Below are 19111 nucleotides of genomic sequence, written 5' to 3'. Positions count from 1 at the left end.
AAAACGTCCTAGTATAGCATGTCAAGAAAATTTACAAAAATATCACAGTATAGTATGTAGGAAAAAAGTCACAAAAACGTCATAGTATAGTATGTCGGAAAAAGGTCACGAAAACGTCATAGTATAGTATGTCGGAAAAAAAGTCATAGTATTGTATGTCGGAAAAAAGTCATGTCAAAAAAGTCATAGTATAGTATGTCGGAAAAAGGTCACAAAAACGTCATAGTATAGTATGTCGGAAAAAAGTCATAATAAAGTCATATAGTATGTCAAAGAAAAAGTCATATTATAGTATGTTGGAAAAAAGTCACAATAAAGTTATAGTATAGTATGTCAAAGAAAAAGTCATAGTATAGTATGTTAAAAAAAAGTCACAAAAACGTCATAGTATAGTATGTCAGAACAAGGTCACAAAAAAGTCATAGTATAGTATGTCGGAAAAAAGTCACAAAAACGTCATAGTATAGTATGTCGGAAAAAAGTCATGTCGAAAAAAGTCAGTATAGTATGTTGGAAAAAAGTCACAAAAACCTCATAGTATAGTATGTTGGAAAAAAGTCACAAACGTCATAGTATAGTATTTCGGAACAAGGTAACAAAAACGTCATACTATAGTATGTCGGAAAAAATCACAGTATAGAATGTCGGAAAAAAGTCAAAAAAACGTCATAGTATAGTATGTCGGAAAAAGGTCACATAAACGTCATAGTATAGTATGTTGGAAAAAGTTACAAAAATGTCATAGTATAGTATGTCGGAAAAAAGTCACAAAAACGTCATAGCATAGTATGTTGGGGGGAAAAAAGTCACAATAACGTCCTAGTATAGTATGTCGGAAAAAAGTCACGAAAACGTCATAGTATAGTATGTCGGAAAAAAGTCCCCAAAACGTCATAGTATAGTATGTTGGGGGGGAAAAAGTCACAATAACGTCCTAGTATAGTATGTCGGAAAAAAGTCACGAAAACGTCATAGTATAGTATGTCGGAAAAAGGTGACAAAAACGTCATAGTATAGTACGTCGGAAAAAAGTCGTCATAGTATGTCAAAGAAAAAGTCATAGTATAGTAAATTCAAAAAACGTCATAGTATAGCATGTCAAGAAAATTTACAAAAATATCACAGTATAGTATGTCGAAAAAAAGTCACAAAAACGTCATAGTATAGTACTTCGGAAAAAAGTCGTCATAGTATGTCAAAGAAAAAGTCATAGTATAGTAAATTCAAAAAACGTCATAGTATAGCATGTCAAGAAAATTTACAAAAATATCACAGTATAGTATGTCGGAAAAAAGTCACAAAAACGTCATAGTATAGTATGTCGGAAAAAAGTAATGTCGAAAAAAGTCACAGCATAGTATGTCGGAAAAAAGTCACAAAAACCTCATAGTATAGTATGTTGGAACAAGGTCACAAAAACGTCATAGTATAGTATGTCGGAAAAAAGTCACGAAAACGTCATAGTATAGTATGTCGGAAAAAAGTCACAAAAACGTCATAGTATAGTATGTTGGGGGGAAAAAAGTCACAATAACGTCTTAGTATAGTATGTCGGAAAAAAGTCACAATAACGTCTTAGTATAGTATGTCGGAAAAAGTAACAAAAATGTCATAGTATAGTATGTCGGAAAAAAGTCACAAAAACGTCATAGTATAGGATGTCCAGAAAGAATTCATGGTATATTCTGTCGACAAAAGTCACAAAAATGTCATAGTATAGCATAGAAAAAAATAGACAGTGACATTTAGGCTGAATTTTATTCTCATTGCACAGATTACAGGTAATGTGAAAACGCAATTCAGGTCAGCACCTAACCAGAAGTTTATAAAGCAGTACAGAGTATTTACATACAAAATTATGAACAAACAGTATGGGGTATGAATAAACTCAATACAGACAATGTCAGCTGTAGGAATGGTATTAACAGTGTATGAATGCTGTCACATAAGTGCAGAGTTCAGCAAGTTGAAGGGAACTAAGCTAGTCCTGAGCCAGCTTGTCCTGGAATCCTGGAGTCTTGTAGCACCTGAGAAGGCCAATATTATCGTTCTAATAATTATTACAGTATGTTGAAAAAGTCCGGAAAATGTCATAGTGTAGTATTTCGAAAAAAAGTCATTGTATTGCATGTCGAAAGAAGTCACAAAAACAACACAGAGTAATATGTTGAAGAAAAGTCATAGGAAAGTGTTTGTCAAAAAAAGTCATAGTATAGTATGTCATAAAGAAATCATAGTATAGTATGTTGAAAAAAGTCACAAACGTCACAGCATGTCAAAAAAAGTCACAAAAAACATCATAATACAGCAAGTTGAACAAAATTATGGTATAGTATGTTAAAAAAAGGTCAAAAAATGTCATACAGTATGTCGAAAAACTCAGTCATAAATAGTATAGTATGTCAGAAAAAGTCAAAAACGTCATAGTATAGTATGTCGAAATAAAGTCATGGTATAGACTGCCAAAAAAGTCATAGTATGGTAAGTCAAAAAAGTCATAGAATAGCATGTTGTAAAAACGTAATAGTATAGTATGTGGGGAAAAAAAGTCACAGTATAGTACAACAAAAAGTCATAGTATAGTAAAAAAATTCACAAAGTCATATTATGGTATGTCGAATGAAATCATAACATACTGTATGTAAACAAAAAGTCATAGTATAGCATATCAGAAAAAAATAGACAGTCATATAACCAAAGTCATAGTAAAGTGTATGTAAAAAAAAAATAGGTCATAGCATAGCATATCAGAAAAAAAATAGACGGTAACATTTAGACTCAACTTTATTCTCATTGCACAGATAATAGGTATTGAGACAATGCAATTCAGTTCAGCATCTAGCCAGAAGTCATAAATTGAACAGGTAAACAAGGTGTAGCGTGTCACAGAGATTTCAAACTTGAGAATTTCACAGGTCCTAATGGTTCATCTGAGCGATGAGCCCCTCCAGCTCTGGACGACCCTTGAACCGAGCCTGGAAATCAGCCTCGGTGTGCTGAGAAAGAACAAGGGAGGGGAGAGGAAGAAAGATTGTTATGCATGTGTTAAAATACTGAGGTTGCTTGTGGTCAAATGGAAATTTTGCTGACCACTAAAGGCTTTGCATAACCAATAGGTTATAGGTTTAATTTGGGTTCTTACTCATATACTGTACACTATATGGACTTTGAACTTTGGGTTGGTTTCATGGTTTGTGCTTAGCCTCTTAATTCCCATTAAAGGATAGTTTTTTCAGGTGTATCTTTAAACAATAGTGAGGTGGCTTATGAACATGAAACAGGTTGTGAGTGTTGAAGTCATTCCTTCTGTGCAATGTAAAAACACAACATATGGGTGTAATGTTTTGGATGTCCACATACATTTGGCCAGTTAGTGTTATGTAACTCCCTGACCAACAACCTAAGTTAACCAGAACCTTAAATTCTAACACAGTTTAAAAGGAAAAACTACATCAAGGGATGTCCAAAACTATTTGCATGCGTCTAATTTTCCATATCTTTTCCAGGACCGTGCTTCAGAGAGTAATGTGCCAGATCTAACTCACCTGCTTCACAGAGAGCTTGACTCCCTCTGGTTGATTCTTCAAAAGAATGTCCATGAAAACGGGACACACTGCCGTGTCCAGACAGCTCAACTAGATAAACGGACAAATAAAACGCTTCAGTGGTCGGGTGTTAAGACAGAGCATGCAGCAACCGACACAGACGGAAACATTTACCTGGACGACTCGCTCGTGAGTCTTCAGGATGGCGTCAACATACATCTTGGTGCCTTGCTCTTGCATTAGCATGACCTCTGTGCTCTTGGTTGGCAAAGCATAGCTGCAGGTGAAAAAAAAGAATATTAAAGCGTTGGATTTCCATTTGTATATGGAAGTGTTGTACAATGAAATGCATCTATGGACTTTTTTTTATTAAAAATTGTAAACGTGCTATTCTTGTTTACAACCAGAAAAGCTCATAGATCCTAATTCATATATTATATTACATATTTGGTACTTGCAATTTGCCTGCATGAGTTTCATCTGACAACTGAATTGTCCTAAATAAAGTGAGTGATTGACATTGTTGAGTTTCTTGATTCTTTTATAGAGTTACAATCAGACATATCAGTCTATAGTTAGTTTTTTTTTGTTGGTTGGAAATAAAGTCACTGCTATTTTGTAGTAATAAATATACAAAAAAGTACTTCTATGCAGTTTCAAATCACATTTATCTGAAGTACTTTCAAATAAACTGCTCCAGGCCTTCTTCTCAAGTGGCTAATTCAAATGTTCTTTTCTTTAATGTGCACAGTTCTGGTTTGGATCATGCATCGTCAGCCCTTTATTCTTGACTCTGAGCTAACAGATTATGTGAGCGTTCTTTGAACGTTTTTTCATTATAAATAATGTCAAGTTATAGAACAGGGTCTTTCTTGTCAGACTGCCATGTGAAGTAACCAATTCCATAACTGAGCTACACATACTGTATCTTCCAGTTTTTGCTTCTGATATCATTGGTAAGAACAAGAAGAAAAAACAGCTAAGATATACAGTTATGTTAACTATGTTCACACGTGTCTTTTTTTAAGCTTCCAGCGTCTGTTTTGCATTAAAACATCCAAAGTCAAACGCTTTCTCGACAGCCGACCAATGATGAGCGGAGTAGTCGTTTTCATAACATCAAGATAAAAAATGGAGTCAAAGCACAGCGAGCTACATTATATGATTATCTGAAATATATGTATTATATTATCGCATTGTTTTATCTAAGGCTAGTACCACTGCTCCCTCTCTCTTTTCTTTCTTAAGCTTGCTCCACCGCTTTGTTTTATTGAGAGCGATAGCATTAGCACCGCTCCACATAGCGCTTTGGGATACTGTCCCAGTAGCTGTCGTTATAGCAACAAAAGCTGCTCTCGGCTGCTTTTTGGAACCAAACCGCTGCCACCTTCTTCTTTTTTTACTACAAATGTGCCCTAGTCAACTTTTTCCTCGCAAAAAAAGACGCCAAATGTGAACATTATGGATGTTACATATCCTCACCTTTCTGCCACTTTGATGCCGATGCGGTTGCAGAGGTTGTGGATGTACTGGGAGTAATGCTCCACCACCGTCATGTCGTAACCCGACACTTTCACGTTCAGAGTCCCATATGCTGTCTCCGTCTCGGCCATGATCTCTTTCATCTGCTGTTTGTCTTTCTTTTTCCTTGGCTAAAAACAACAAACAAAACTTGACCCCACCACAGACATACAGTGTTCATTTTATAGCCCCTTGTCTAGATTAGACATACTGGAAGGCTGACAAAGTTTGTAGGAATAAATTAAATACTTAAAAAAGAATGACCTGTTAAAATTCTAAATTGACAGTCCATGTGGCGCAGCAGACCATTTAAAGTATTTAGCCTTGTGGTCAAGTAGAGGGTGCTCTTCAAATGTAATATCACTATGTCCTATTAGTCTACCAGTATACTAAGCTAATGCATACATTTGTCAACTGGGCTGTTTAATTATTTAATTTAAACAAATAGCGTGACTTACACCCATAGCCTATTAAAAAATCAGTGTTTGTTGATTTTTATGATGACGTAGCATTCATCAACAGCAAGGAATGAAATGAGACAATCCAGTTAATCCATTCATGTGTCTACACATAAGATATTTCTAAAATAGCCCAAAATGAAGCCCTTTATATAACATTACACTTGTTTGTAATAATTATTAATAATAATTTACCAAATTAATGCAGTCTCAAATATTAAAAGAGGTAGTTTTAAGTTGGTATTTGTTATGATAGTTTTTTTTTTATCAATGGTTTTACTTTTAAGGCACTTTTTCTCCATGTCAGCAGTGGTTGATTTGGATGTGAACATAACATAACATAACATAACGACATCATGTACTGTAATTTCCGTGTTGCCATGGGTGAATAAATTTAATTGATAATTGATTGTTGACTTTGCGAATGTGGTCTTAAAAAAAGGCAAACAGCTATAAGAAGTTATCTTATTATAGCCTTACATGGCATGTGTGGGCTTTCAATGGATGGATTTTCTCAAAAGATGTTTCCAAGTCTTACCGCCTCTTTAGGTAAAAGATGTCTCCACCTCCCAACTCCGTGGGTTGGCATGCTTTTGTATTGTCTTTCGCTCACAGAAGCTGTGGAAGCAGAGAAAAACTGTCCATTAAAATACATACTGTTTATACAAATACTACACCCTTTGGTACGTGCAAGATAAATATAACAGGCAAGAGTTGATTTGACAGCAGTAAAACACAAATAGAGTATTATGTATAGGGCCGCTCAATTATGGAAAATATCACGATTATTTTTGGTTGACATTGAAATCAAGATTATTTAACACAATTACTCATTGACTTTTGGAAAAGGTGTTGCATATATGAACCTAAAAAGTGGTGAATCAGTTAAACAAATCAACAGTAAAAAACCCTTGACAGTGAAATGTTCCTAACACAAGACAAAATAAGAGTCTACTTGCTAAATGTAATGTGGTTAAAACTAATTGTTTTTCTCGATTACTTTGTCTTTGTGATCGTTAATAGGAGCCAAAATCATAATCACCATTGAAATTTGGATTAATTGCACCGCCCTAATTATACATGTAAAGGTGTGTTTAATTTATAGCCGTCTTTAAATACTTACCCCAAACAGGATGTTGGATAGACGGTGCGGCCCTGTTAAAACCACAGTACAAGTATTAGTCAGAAACAGTATTAAAAAGAGAGCATTCACATCACCAAGGTCACTTTAGGACCATTTTGTAAAATAATAAATATTATAACATTAAAACATTGTTCGAGATTTATAAGTTGAAATATTAGGAAACAACTGATGTTTGTAGGCCTAACAATTCCGACGTATTATTTTAGTTCATCTTTTTTTTATTTTGTTTTCCCACCTCTCATATTGGTAATTTACCGCCAATGACTTGAGATAATTAACTTTTTGACTACTTAACAACCATTCAAATCATCTGACCACACTTTTCTTACAGTGTGGAAATCGCAGCAGTTATTTTGTTGCATAAAAGGTTATCATCACTAACAGATTGTCTTTCCAAAAGTGTGAAAGAAATACTCAAGTTGTAAATTCTTGAAAGTTTAAAAAGTATACACTTTTTAAGCTGACGTTCTATGGTTGTTGTTATAATGAAGGACTACAGTGATCATATCTTTGCGATATAGTCTTTCACTAAGGCCAACATGAGGTATGACGATTAAAAAAAGCAATGCAAAGACTTACCGGCATAATGTAAGCGTGTGATTTAACACACATGCCTGTTGTGTGACAGACGTCTGCAACTGAACACAACAGAATAACATCAGTTTAACAGAATAACGAGGGAAATAATGCTGATTCACAGACCACATTGTGAGAAGTTTTACTTGGCATTAGACTACCTCCCAGCCTACCTCCTCACACAGAAGGGAAGCTCAGCCTGGATGAATATTATGTCAAAACTTAAGTGAAATGACTAACGTTAGCTACTTCTCTGTGTTTCATACCATTTGTTTATTAACTGTAGTTGTAGTTTTGTGGCTGTTGCTTGGACACATGCGTGCCTTCAAGACATCAGTGAACTTGGTGTTTGGCGGAACCTGTGATGAACATGATTAATCGAATCTGCTCAATCTGTAGCTATGACCTCTGTGGAGAAACTAGACATTTAGCACATGGCAACAACAAAAAACACGTTACCTTTCGGAAGACGGCATTCATAGTTCAACCTTTTTTCTGTGTTTAACGGAAAACACGTTGAGTGTTGGATGTAATTCCGGGAGTTAGCTTACATGTAACTATAATTTTAAATAGATAATATAAAAGCTACTAACACCGGAAGTCATCAGAGGAAGCTATTCCGCCCTATTTTGCATCCGGGGTTTGAATGCCCCAGAACAAACGTTCCGGGACGGGAATCACGTTCAGTCTTTCTCCACGTTTCTATTTAATAAGTTATGTATATATATTTGTGTTATGTATTCATATGTGTGCGATGTTCGATAACAAACTGGTGAAATGAGTTCCATTAAATGAAGCTGCTGGTAACCCAGTGATGAAAAATGAATATGTCCTTTAAAAACCCATCTTTAACATAATGTAATTGTCTCACTATTTGTTTTCATCTTATTTACTTATATTTAATTTTGTATATTTTTTTACTTCTGTCTTTAATTTTTTGTTTATTAATCATTGCCCATATCTGTTTTTACTTTCAGCAATTTTAGTAAAAGGGGAAAAAGCAATTCAGTCTCGTTTTGTGTGCTTTACATATTTATTTAAATCTAATATCTTTTTTTGCCCTTCTCCTACCCTTCTGTAGACCCAATCAAATCAAAGTTAAATTATGTATTTGTCATATTTTCAAAAGGACAGTCAGGCATCTGCACATTTCAACATACTTTATTATTATGTATTCATATTTCAGTTTGGCCCCTCACAAAATCACCCGTATCAAAATAATCAACTTTTAACATTCAAATAGTTCAGGCCTAACATAGCATTTTCTGTAGCAAAGTGCAAAATCCTTTGTCGCCTGAAAATTATATTTTGAGACTGTATACACTGTGCATAGGAACATTTTTTTAAACAATGCATTAACTGCTTTTAAAGCACAAATATGAAAAGCAAAGTCATCCTAAAGTCTGTATAGACTCAACATTGCAATTTTTTTCTAATGTCATGCCAAGCAAACAAAACTTTTTAAAGTACACACTCTCACACACACACTCACACACACACACTCACTCTCTCTTTGGCTTGCAAAACTGAAGCAAGAATGAAATAAACAAATCAATACAATCCGTTAACGCAGGACTCCTTCAAGTAAATTGTTGGTTGCGTGTTTGCTCTCCTTCAGGTCCAATCTGTTTACATGGACACTGTTTAAAAGACTTACTATGGTGACGGAAACCTGGGAAACTCAAGGGATTCAAACATTTTCTTACCTATGCTTTGGAAATTTAAGAAACAGCAACTAGTTATTTCAAAAAAGCGTTCTCAAAACAAATTAGATCAAATCAACTCAATTCCGTTTAGGCAAATTACTCACGTTTTAAAATTCTTAGCAGAGTGGTCAAAATCCAGACATGCAGAGATTTTACTAAATTCCAAATGAAGTGTTTTGAGTCCTTCCAGACACATTCTGTCAATATACATTCACGTGTGTTTCTGCATACAGCAATCATTTTCTACTTTTAAGCACCTTAAGTTTAACACAGGTTTAGCATGAGATTCTCAGTGCAGTTTGTTTTAAATCCAGCTGAATCGAAGCTCTGATATCATTCAGTGTGTCATCTCAGAGTTTAGTACCAGGGTTTGAGGCAAAATGTGATAACTGCTTGAGTCCTCAACTGTACATGGCACTCGCAGTTAACAATCAAATCCAAAGTGCTTTAATAGGTGTAAAAATATATGTATCCAAATCCTGTCCCAGTCCTAAAATTCTTCACTCCTCCTCGTGCTCCTCTTCTTCGTTCTCGTCCTCTTCATCGTCTTCCTCTTCATCGTCTTCCTCCTCTTCCTCCTCCTCCTCCTCCTCCCCTGGGCTGTAAAGATCGTCAGCCAGCCCACTCTGGTCATTTCCTTCCTCGTCATCGTCTTCCTCATCATCCTCTTCCTCCCCCTCGCTCCTCATTTCCTCGCTGCTGTCGTCGTCGTCGTCGTCTTCATCCTCCACAGCCTCTTCCTCATTCTCCTCTTGGTCCTCTTCCTCATGATCCGACAGGTGACCTGATGGGTGGAGAAGATTTAAAAAATATCAGTTTCAGAGAGGGGTTGATGGTATTTCTATCATTTTTTTCCACCCCATTATATGAGGCAGGCTTAAAACACCCCTCAGTATAATGTAATAAAGTTAAACAGCACCACATACTGCAGCCTCCAAAATTACTATAAAATTAAATCTTTACCTCACTGAAGTAGATTCAAGAAAAACCTGAACATTATAACATCATGAAGGGAGCATCTTCTGCAGGACTGTTAACAAAGGACAAAGTGACATTATAAGATAATTTAACGAATGAAAATTCCTTACACAGGGAGTTAATGGCAGCAACAATGTGACACGGTAGTTCCTCATCAAGGAATTTTCTCATTTCGTCCTCCATCATCACTCCAAGAACCTCCGTCTCCATGTCGACGTATTCTGGGTAGTACATGTCTTTTCTTAGCTGCCTACGACACCTAATGGAAAACAACAATTAATCTGCAACCATTTGTTATATAGTTTATGACCTTTTTTAAAACAAAACTACCAACCATATGCCAGATAAAGGTTATCATGTGTCAGGATTTGACTTTTATAGTAAGACAAAAAATATGATACTACAAAAGTATGATACATATCTTAGTGTGCTTATAAGTAAATGCTGGTTCTAGTTTTTAGTGTTAATGGGCACAATCATCAAGAAAATAACCTGCAGATTAATCAATAATAGTAGTTGCAACCATCAATGAAAATAGAAGCAGTACTTACTGTTTTCCTGTTGTCCTGTGTGCCTGAAAATGGGACAAAAACCAACAGATGTTTGGACACAAATTATATACAGTAGATTTCCATAAAAATGAAGGTGTCTAGTGGAGGTAACTTATTGGTGATGCCCATGGCAAAGTTCAAGTTAAAACTTAAAATTAGATTTGTTTTGTATTGTACTAATGTATTACAAGAATGTAGCTGCCAAGGTTTTGTAACTGTTTGTTCTGAAGACATTTCTCCTATATTTGAAATATCTAAGAATTTGTCTCAGTTGAGTCACACAAAGGACATGCATGGGCTACCTTATTAGCTATAAATCCCAAACAACTTTTTTAACTTAATTCTTTAAAGGTCCGATGACATGGTGCTCTTAGTGGTCCCCTCATACCATATCTGAAGTCTTACCCAATATTACAAAACCTTGCGCCTTATGACATCATAAGAGGTTAAGATTCAGAGGGCAGAGCAGGATACCTAGCGTCGGTTTACATCTATCGCCATTTCTAGCCACTCGGGGACCATAGGCAGGCTGGGGGAACTAATTGTTGTTAAAAAAAAATAAAAAAACTCAAGTGATATTTTCATGCCATGGGACCTTTAAGCTATGATTCCTTTGTGAGAAGGTCTGCAGTAATGTAAAATGTATGTCATTGCTGCTTAATGGGGCAAAAGTGTGGAGCGAGGCGTCTCACCTCAATAAAGCGGAAAGGGTCGCTTTCCTGCATGAGGCTTTCGATGCTACAGCGGACCTCCTGGAGACGGACCTGGTCCTGGCTGATCTTAAAGATGTTCTTCTGAATCGCCGGACCGTTGGTGTCAGAATGAGTGCGTGCGCATTCTCGCAATCTGGTGACAAATCGGAGTATTTTGGCCTTCATCTCCTCCCCCAGCCGGGTCAAGCACTGCTCAGAGTCGTCCATAAACTTCTAGATAGGGGAAGGGACGAGGAGAAGGAAAAGAGCACACAGGATGTCTCATACAGGAACTTTAGAGAAATCAATTGATCTTTTATCGCTGACTTAAAGTAAACAAACAACTTTTATGACTTTGATGGTAAGCCAACATGAAATGTACAAATTTTGTTTTCAGAATGTATTTTCTGTAGTTTATGAAAACATACATACATGTCAAGTTAGGTAATGGTTGTTTCTTCTTTGAAATAAAAATTAACCATTATGAACTTAAGTGTCCACTTTATATAGTTCTATTTAAAGTAAGTCTGTTATCTGGTGCAAAACTGGTCTCAAGGCTTTTGTTGCAAACGAAGATCTGAGTCTTTGAACTTTTCCATTTTTTTACTGCAAAGCAAACTTGACTGTATTGTTATTTTTTTTCGAGCACATTAAAAGGAAACTCAGTTACCATTACAAAAACTGACTTATAAGTCTTAAGACTTAAATATGAACTAGCACTAAAAGAAAACCCAGCTACTGTACTCAATGTATCTTAATGTTGCTGTCCATGGAGCTGGAAAGGATGAATCAACTACAAGCCAACTTTCTATGCTGCATTTATATAACAAAATAGTGCGGTCAAACCACTAAAATATTTAAAATCACAATTAATCACTTTAATTTCATAGTTAACTCGCAATTAAGTGCACATTTTTATCCATTCTAAAAGTCCCTTGATTTCTTTTTGTCCCATTATTTTTTTCTCTTTAATGCTCTTAACATGGAAAAGTGGTCAGATTGCTTTGTACTAATGTTTTTTTATTGAAAACACCATTAGCATTTAGCCTACTACTTAATTCACACCATTTCGGTGTCTTGCACTCGTCATCCACTCAAAACATAACGTTAGTACAATTTAGCCGTCTCACAAGCCCAAACTAGTGTGTGCAGCGTGCCGGTTTTGTTTCTGGTCTAGCTAGATGCGGTGTGGTGTTGTAGTTTTTTTTACATTACTAGTTGTGGGAACTAGTTTAACTGACATCACCAATAATAAACCATCTTGCTAGTTGAAAGTTAAGTATACTTAAGAACATTTATGCTTTGACATTCTTTCGGTTTCTAAAGGCAGACAAGAAGCACAAACTACAAATTGGACTCAAATCTAGAAGGCACAGTGGTTTCCTTCATAAGATCAATGTCAAGATGCTGCCAGTCTGCCATCCAATTTAATTTACATTAGAGCTTCAAGGATGATTGAAGTTAACGATAAATTAAAGTTAGGCCTTAACGATTCATCAAATTCAAATCACAATGTAGTAGAACACAATTTTCTAATTGAAAAGCAGCAATTTTTTTTTAAAGTGCTCATATCATGCTTTTCGGCTTTTTCTTCATGGTATTATTTTTTTGGCACACGCTTAGACCAACCAATCATTGCGCAGCTCATCTAAATAGTCATGAGCAAACCGTATAAGGGACAAGACCAGACAAGATTTTACCCTATTTGGAGACCTTAAGGAACAGTGTGAAATACCCTATGTAACCATTCTATCACCCCTTTAATACAATTATGAACTTGAAAATGAACATAACATGAGCACTTTATTGCTCACAATCTAACCAACCAAAAGGTCAGAAACACATGGCTCTGTGGGCTTTGGGTGTTAGACGCTCCCTTAAGTTCCCTGGGACATACTAGAATGAGAATAGTTGACAAAAACAACGTGCAAGCGGTGATGCTCGCTGTAGCGAAAATGGCCAAGGCCGGGTTTAATTGCAAGCCACATGTTCACACATTACACTGGTATAAGAGTAGAGTAATGTGTGCAAAGCAAGTATGGGTGAGAGAGAGTTGGTGGATGCGCTCACAGGAAGACGTGTCAACAAATTAGTGGTAAAGTCGTCAAGTTGTAGTATATGTACTATGTAGGTTTCTCATCAAGACCCAGTAAAGTTCCGGTGTCTTGCTTCCCAACTGCTGGGTGAAGTGAAGGGAGTTAGCCCCGAAGTGAGCGTCAGCATCCCGACCACAGTCTGGAAGCTGAAGCAGGAACGGTTGACAACATGTTTACAACAAAGTTTTGAGTTATTTAAATATTTTAGAGTGGTAAAGTCAGTATGCATCATGGTTTGTGTAATTTGTTACACTACTGTCTTTGACAGATAATCAGAGTCATTTTATTTTTCCCAAGAAGAGGAAGAAGAAGAAGAAGAAAGACAAACAGACCAACCCTTACAGCCCTAATAGAAATGGTCAAATATTCACCTGTTTTCAAATTTGTTAGCACTCTTGAAATATAAATGTGTGCCTTCTTACCTTATTTTGTCTCTCTTTCTCTCTCTGCTCCTGGAGTTTTTTCTCTGCCATGCTGTACTTCCTTTCAACCCTGTACAGCTGCTTATCCAGCGTGCCCTGTTGAACATGAGAAGGCATGTCATAATGATTTTAAAATTGTAAGTATTCTCAGAAAACAAATATGAGTGTAGGGCTTGAAAGTGGGATTAATTACTACTGTGCCACTGACAAAAACTTGTTTCAATGCTGCTTGTAATGGCTTTCAAAAGTCAGGTTTCAACTGATACAGAGACAGAGACCTTTATTCATCCATGAAGAGCAATTCAGTTTCTACAGTCCACCAAAACATTTATACCCACATTCAAACCACACCCTCTATCATTGATGACTGGCATCAATGATAGAGGGAGCACAATAAAGATAGAATATGGAAAAGTGTGAGAACCAGAAGACAACAAGTCTTCTTCTGAGTATAAAACAAGAAAGTATTTGAAATAAGAACTGAAAAAAGACTAAGTTTGATAAAGACACACAAAATTAAAATAAATAAAAATGAAACCTTTGAAATAATTTGTTTCTAAATTTGTTAATTGTAAAAGGGAAATAAAAATACCCACTACTGGCTTTGGAACATCAAACAACGTTCATTATTTTATTAATTGAATCTATTTGGGTGTCAATACAAAGACAAATTTCTAGGGGATTTTGAAAGCCTACCATTTCACTGTAGCAAATTAACCTAATATAACAAGTCAAGCTCAAAAGTACATGGATGATGGACAGTGTTGAGAAGGATACTTTCAAAATGTATTCCGTTACAGAATACATGACCAAAATTGTGAATACTTTGATTACTTCCATATTGAATTGCATTTTGTAGAAATGCAGGCATTAAATCCTGCTAACTAAACAGGCCTACTCTGGTAAAAGCGTCCACAGAAGCGTTACTAACAAGTACCAGAACAAGCAGATAGATTTTTTTAATTGTAGTCCCAAACTGCATACTAAAAAAATCTAACCTACACCTCTTAGCTCTTGCTGCTTTCGACTCCATTGTGACTGATCACGCAAAAAGATTATTCTTTTTTTTCTTCCATATTGGGCCTTCTGTGAAATGCATTGAGTTTCCTTAAATTTATTCAGAGAGTGTATAAATGTATTCAGATGTACTTACATTCAAATGTATCTACATCTCCCAAATACTGATGATGTCTAATGTATAGAATACTTTGAAATAATAGGTTTCTGGACTCAATATCTAAAGCAATGAACTGGAAGCCTTTTCAACTTCACACTCCGTTCAGGAGGATGGAACCACAGGAAGTAGATCTACTCCCCTATAGAATGACCAAAAAGTCATGTGACTTTTTCCTTTCATTCACACACAGCCATACACACACTCCCAACAACAACTCATTCATTAGGATTCCAGACTCATCACAAGACTTTGTGTGAGCCAAACAATCAGAAGGTGGTACAGTGTTTCCTTTAGGATTTTTTTAGCAGTGGGGGGCAGGCCGCCATGGAACAATCAAAAGAGGAAACACTGTGGTAAAACTGAATGGAGTAGGGTGCACAGAGAGACAGAGATCAGATTCATTTCAACATAATGCAGATATTCTAACCACAAATATGCCAAATGGGATGTTAAGACACACCAACAAGGTGGCTGACCATCTGCAGAAAAGGCAGGTGGACTGATTAGTCTACCCAAATTGGTCAAAAAAGTGCCTCGGAACACACCGAAGCAACGAGACGTAATACGTCTCCATAACAGCAGGCGGCACTAACCTGTATTGTTGCCCAAAAATGAAAATGAAAATGAAAACCTGCAGCTGATTGGACGAAGGCGTCACATGGGTCTGGTTTCTCCAGAAATTTAAAGTCAGACTCTCATGGCGGCTTCTTCAGAATACAAGCTCATATTTTTCTAGATTTTATTCACGAAACGTGTTTCTGAAAACATTTTAAGCGAGAAATAGGCCGTGCAGTTGCTGAATCTGTCTTTATTTCAGATGGAAAAAGGTCAGCTTAAAACATGTCAGATTTTGAGGGAGTCAAGTGCGCTCATCTGGCTCCTGGCTTTCCGATTTTTGCACTCCACCAATCCGATTGGTCATTGGAATTTGACTGCCGGCGGTGCCTACCTTCAGACTGAGCATGTCAGGTCGGCCAAAATGAAGGCCGACGGCCCCTCAGGACGGACAGCGGCAAGGAACACACCAAACAGACTCCTTTCAGCAACCTCACCAGACAGCCCGACAGCCGAATAGGGTAAATAGGGTTGGTGTGTTACACCCTTAGGCAAGATTTTTAAAAAACTTGTATAACCTACGTTACAATGGGAGCTGAGCAATTCTAATCCCTTCTTTAAAGATGCAAGTTTCTTGTTTTATTTGCCATATTATTAATTTTACAATTTTCTAACGTGTGTAGAAAGCATTTTTAATATAAAAAGGTGTACCTTGAGATCTTTCATCGTGTTTTTTAGGGTCTTAATTGTGTGTCCCGAGTGTCCTCCTTCTATGGTGCAGGCGTTGCACACGCACATCTTGTCATCCATGCAGTAATATCTGGAGTTTTATACCAAATTAAAAAAAAAGTAAGATAAACCTGCTAAATGACAGATCTTTAAACACAGTATAACACTTGCTTATGAAGTGTGCTCTAATACAACCACTACTAGAAAAAAAAGAGTGGAAAAAGGTTATTCTAGGTTGTTGTGAAAAAATGTGTTGGTCTGGTTTTGTACAACTTATTGAAACAGAATAAAAGTGTGCAAAAGAATTAGTCGAGCAACACTATATATAATGTATAAAAACAATCAAAAGGTATTATCAAACATCAGCTGACTATTACTGACAGAGACTACTGTGTCATTTAGACAGTAATGTTTTGGACAAATAGGTGGATGATTGGTCACAGTTACACAAGATCAAAACTTTGTGGCATTGTGAGAAAAAAAATTCAAAAAAATCCCTCTATGATGAAATACCCACATTTTCAAACTACAACACCACAAAATATGAGTGCACATGTCTCTCACCTGTATATCTCATCATGATCTGGACACTTCCTCTTCCAGAAGTCGTTCATCGGTTCTGTCAGTGGATGCTCGCGGAACGCTGGCAGTTCAAGATGTGGCTTGACATGCTCCTGGCACATTGACACCTCACACTTCAGGCACGTCTTGACTGCAAACATTGACTCAGCAGCAGTGGCTTCCTGTTTGTAACCCTCGTCCTGAGAAACAGAAGCAGCAGAAGACCCTTCTCCAACAGCACTGATACTTGATGCCTCTGAGGAAACTGAAGGGCAGTAGTCACATGGAACAGCAAACAGACACTTGGCTTGCTGCGGTGACAGAGAAAACGACAGCAATTCCCTGGATTTTAAAGCTGTAGCAGCTGCAGTAGTAGATCTGCATCGGTGACGGTAGTCGTCAGAAATATTTGCTAGTTTGAAGTTTTTCTGGAAGCTGATGCCACACCGGTGGCTTTCGCGGCACTCTGGGCAGCGGAAGCGGCCGCGATCTGCTTGCCGCTTTAGACGATCCAGGCAGGTCTTACAGAAGTTGTGGCCGCAAGGAAGCAAGTGGGGGTCGCGGTACAAGTCCAGGCACACTGGGCAGGTGAGCTCCTCCTTCAAGACGCTGGAAAGCTCTGACTGGGCTGTGGCCATTATGTCAGTATTTAAACTGTAAGGCTGGAGGGGTGAGTCAAGTGGAGGTGGTTAGAAAGATAAGGATGAAAAGAAGCAGAAAAAGTGGAGGAGGTAGTGGTGGGGAATGGATAAGATGAGAAAGAAAGAGATGAAGGTGGGTGGGAATGGGACATGGGAGTGATAATTGGAGAAATAGAGAGCAGAACAGATGGATAAGGGAAGGCCGTCTACATGTTGACTCAATTAACGGATTAGACATAACACTGCTTTCAATTAAGACATTTTTGAAGCAAAAATGAAAAAACCTTGATCGCTGGTCCCAGTCTCTGACACTGGAATATCTGTTGCTTTTTCTCTGTCATGAGATAGTATACTGGATATATTTGGACTAATGGCAGGGGGAAAAAAACAAGCAACTTAACCCTGGGAAAGCTTAAGTTTTGTTTAATGTAAACCACTTTGAATTGCCTTGTTGCTGAAATGTGCTATACAAATGTTACTGGTGAAGGTGGCTTCACCAGTAACTGGGACTATTTGACTTTTTACAGACTAAATCATTAATCTGCAAAATAATCTCTACAACAGTCAATAAAAAAGCAATCGGAGAGGCCTTCCTTATTTCAAGCATTTTGTGAAAACTAATTAAAACCTATTTAACCATAATCACATATTTTTTTCCTGCATGATGTTTAATGAAAATGATACAAATTAAAGTAGAACATATTGTAACTTTAGGCCTTGATAAAACTTACAAAAACAGGTCAGTTGGTGCCTGGTGTTCAGATAAGCTGGTTGAACAGTGTGTTTAAAGGCTGTGACCTTAAGATAACATGGAAAACTGCCAATCAGCTTGTTTTGTAGACAAAAAGTGTTTTCCAGTTTGTCAGCTTTGGTTTCCAGTGCTCCACCTGTCAGCTCAATAACACAGGCCTGTGAAGCTGCTCTGAAAACGGTTTTTATTCAGTATGTGCTCCGTACTCTAACGTTCTTCGGTTTAACGTTACCCCATGCAAAGAACCCTACAATTAATATCTATTTCCCTTAAAGGCCTGGTTTACCCTCGGATTCCGCTTCAAACAACGTTAACGTTACTCGTAAAGCTAGCGTAACTGCCATTTATCTAGACATCAAAACTACTGTTTAGTAAGCATGCTTTCCTACTGCTTGCTACATTAACGTTAACAGTAGATTAAGGGGTCAACCAACAATTAGCTAGCTAACACTCCTCCCTCTTAGATAACGTTAACGTTGCACTAATCTCTTCCTTGCTTGCTTGCTGTGTTGACCATGTCAGACAATGCTAGCTAACGTTACTTACCTTGATAATGTCACGTTAGGTCCTTATAGGTTATCTTGGTACAAAGCTGAAACACAGATGCCCATGTACAAGCTATCAACCGATGAGGCTAACGTCTCAAATCTCAAAGCCGCAGTCCACCTGTCTTGCACTTGTTCGCGTTAATAACATGTTGACATTACAACCCGTTGCTTTATTTGCTCCCACAGTCCGGGTTGTTTTAGGGAGTCCGAGGAAACATTCCAGTCAACGGGCATTTAGCTAGCTAGTTTCTCATCTGGAGTTTTCGGCATTTCACATAAAAGGACGTGTCGACACACCTGCGCGACAGACAATCCTTTAACAGCTAGCTAGCTAACTGAGCAGGTTGATGCGGGGGAAATGCCTTCAGAGGCTCCTCGGAAATTCCGGTTTTACACTAGCTACACACACCACAAATGGTTGACTGCTGAGGGCACTGTTACATTTTCTAGCAGAGACAGT

At 37.2% G+C, this 19111-nt stretch overlaps 2 protein-coding genes across 3 annotated transcripts; both read right to left on the bottom strand.

The window, feature by feature from the left end:
• Window positions 1-2768: 2768 nt before the first annotated feature.
• On the bottom strand, window positions 2769-7896 carry mrpl48 (mitochondrial ribosomal protein L48). Its single transcript, XM_034857233.1, has 8 exons — window positions 7704-7896; window positions 7248-7306; window positions 6648-6679; window positions 6063-6142; window positions 5028-5197; window positions 3720-3822; window positions 3546-3635; window positions 2769-2996 (listed from the first exon to the last, which is right to left on the bottom strand). The coding sequence occupies exons 1-8, from the start codon at window positions 7722-7724 to the stop codon at window positions 2919-2921; spliced, it is 633 nt and encodes a 210-aa protein (XP_034713124.1). The 5' UTR covers window positions 7725-7896; the 3' UTR covers window positions 2769-2918.
• Window positions 7897-8389: 493 nt separating this feature from the next.
• Window positions 8390-19007, bottom strand: zgc:92594 (uncharacterized protein LOC436996 homolog). Of its 2 annotated transcripts, none has more exons than XM_034857159.1 (8): window positions 18652-19007; window positions 16715-17369; window positions 16133-16241; window positions 13690-13785; window positions 11172-11405; window positions 10480-10502; window positions 10039-10187; window positions 8390-9734 (listed from the first exon to the last, which is right to left on the bottom strand). In XM_034857159.1, exons 2-8 carry the CDS (start codon window positions 17347-17349, stop codon window positions 9451-9453), a joined length of 1530 nt encoding a protein of 509 aa, XP_034713050.1. In that variant the 5' UTR covers window positions 17350-17369; window positions 18652-19007; the 3' UTR covers window positions 8390-9450. The 2 variants fall into 2 exon arrangements, with proteins under 2 accessions (XP_034713050.1, XP_034713049.1); XM_034857158.1 differs by having other exon boundaries at window positions 16715-17365; window positions 18650-19006.
• Window positions 19008-19111: the final 104 nt, after the last annotated feature.

The sequence above is a fragment of the Etheostoma cragini genome, chromosome 19 (assembly GCF_013103735.1).
Source record: "Etheostoma cragini isolate CJK2018 chromosome 19, CSU_Ecrag_1.0, whole genome shotgun sequence".
Lineage (NCBI taxonomy): Eukaryota > Metazoa > Chordata > Actinopteri > Perciformes > Percidae > Etheostoma > Etheostoma cragini.
Note: the sequence above shows the minus strand (reverse complement) of the source record. Positions and strands in the feature narration are given on the sequence as shown.

What these genes read in the sequence shown, in the direction of transcription:
- mrpl48 (XM_034857233.1), bottom strand. Translation starts at nt 7,724, where the DNA reads ATGAATGCCGTCTTCCGAAAG. An exon ending in CACACGCTTACATTATGCCG is followed by an intron (nt 6,680 to 7,247) that starts GTAAGTCTTTGC and finishes TGGTTTTAACAG; the next exon opens with GGCCGCACCGTCTATCCAAC. An exon ending in TCAAGCTCTCTGTGAAGCAG is followed by an intron (nt 2,997 to 3,545) that starts GTGAGTTAGATC and finishes GTTCTTTCTCAG; the next exon opens with CACACCGAGGCTGATTTCCA.
- zgc:92594 (XM_034857159.1), bottom strand. Translation starts at nt 17,349, where the DNA reads ATGGCCACAGCCCAGTCAGAGCTTTCCAGCGTCTTGAAGGAGGAGCTC. An exon ending in ACCCTTTCCGCTTTATTGAG is followed by an intron (nt 10,503 to 11,171) that starts GTGAGACGCCTC and finishes TCCCATTTTCAG; the next exon opens with GCACACAGGACAACAGGAAA. An exon ending in TGCTGCCATTAACTCCCTGT is followed by an intron (nt 9,735 to 10,038) that starts GTAAGGAATTTT and finishes TCCACCCATCAG; the next exon opens with GTCACCTGTCGGATCATGAG.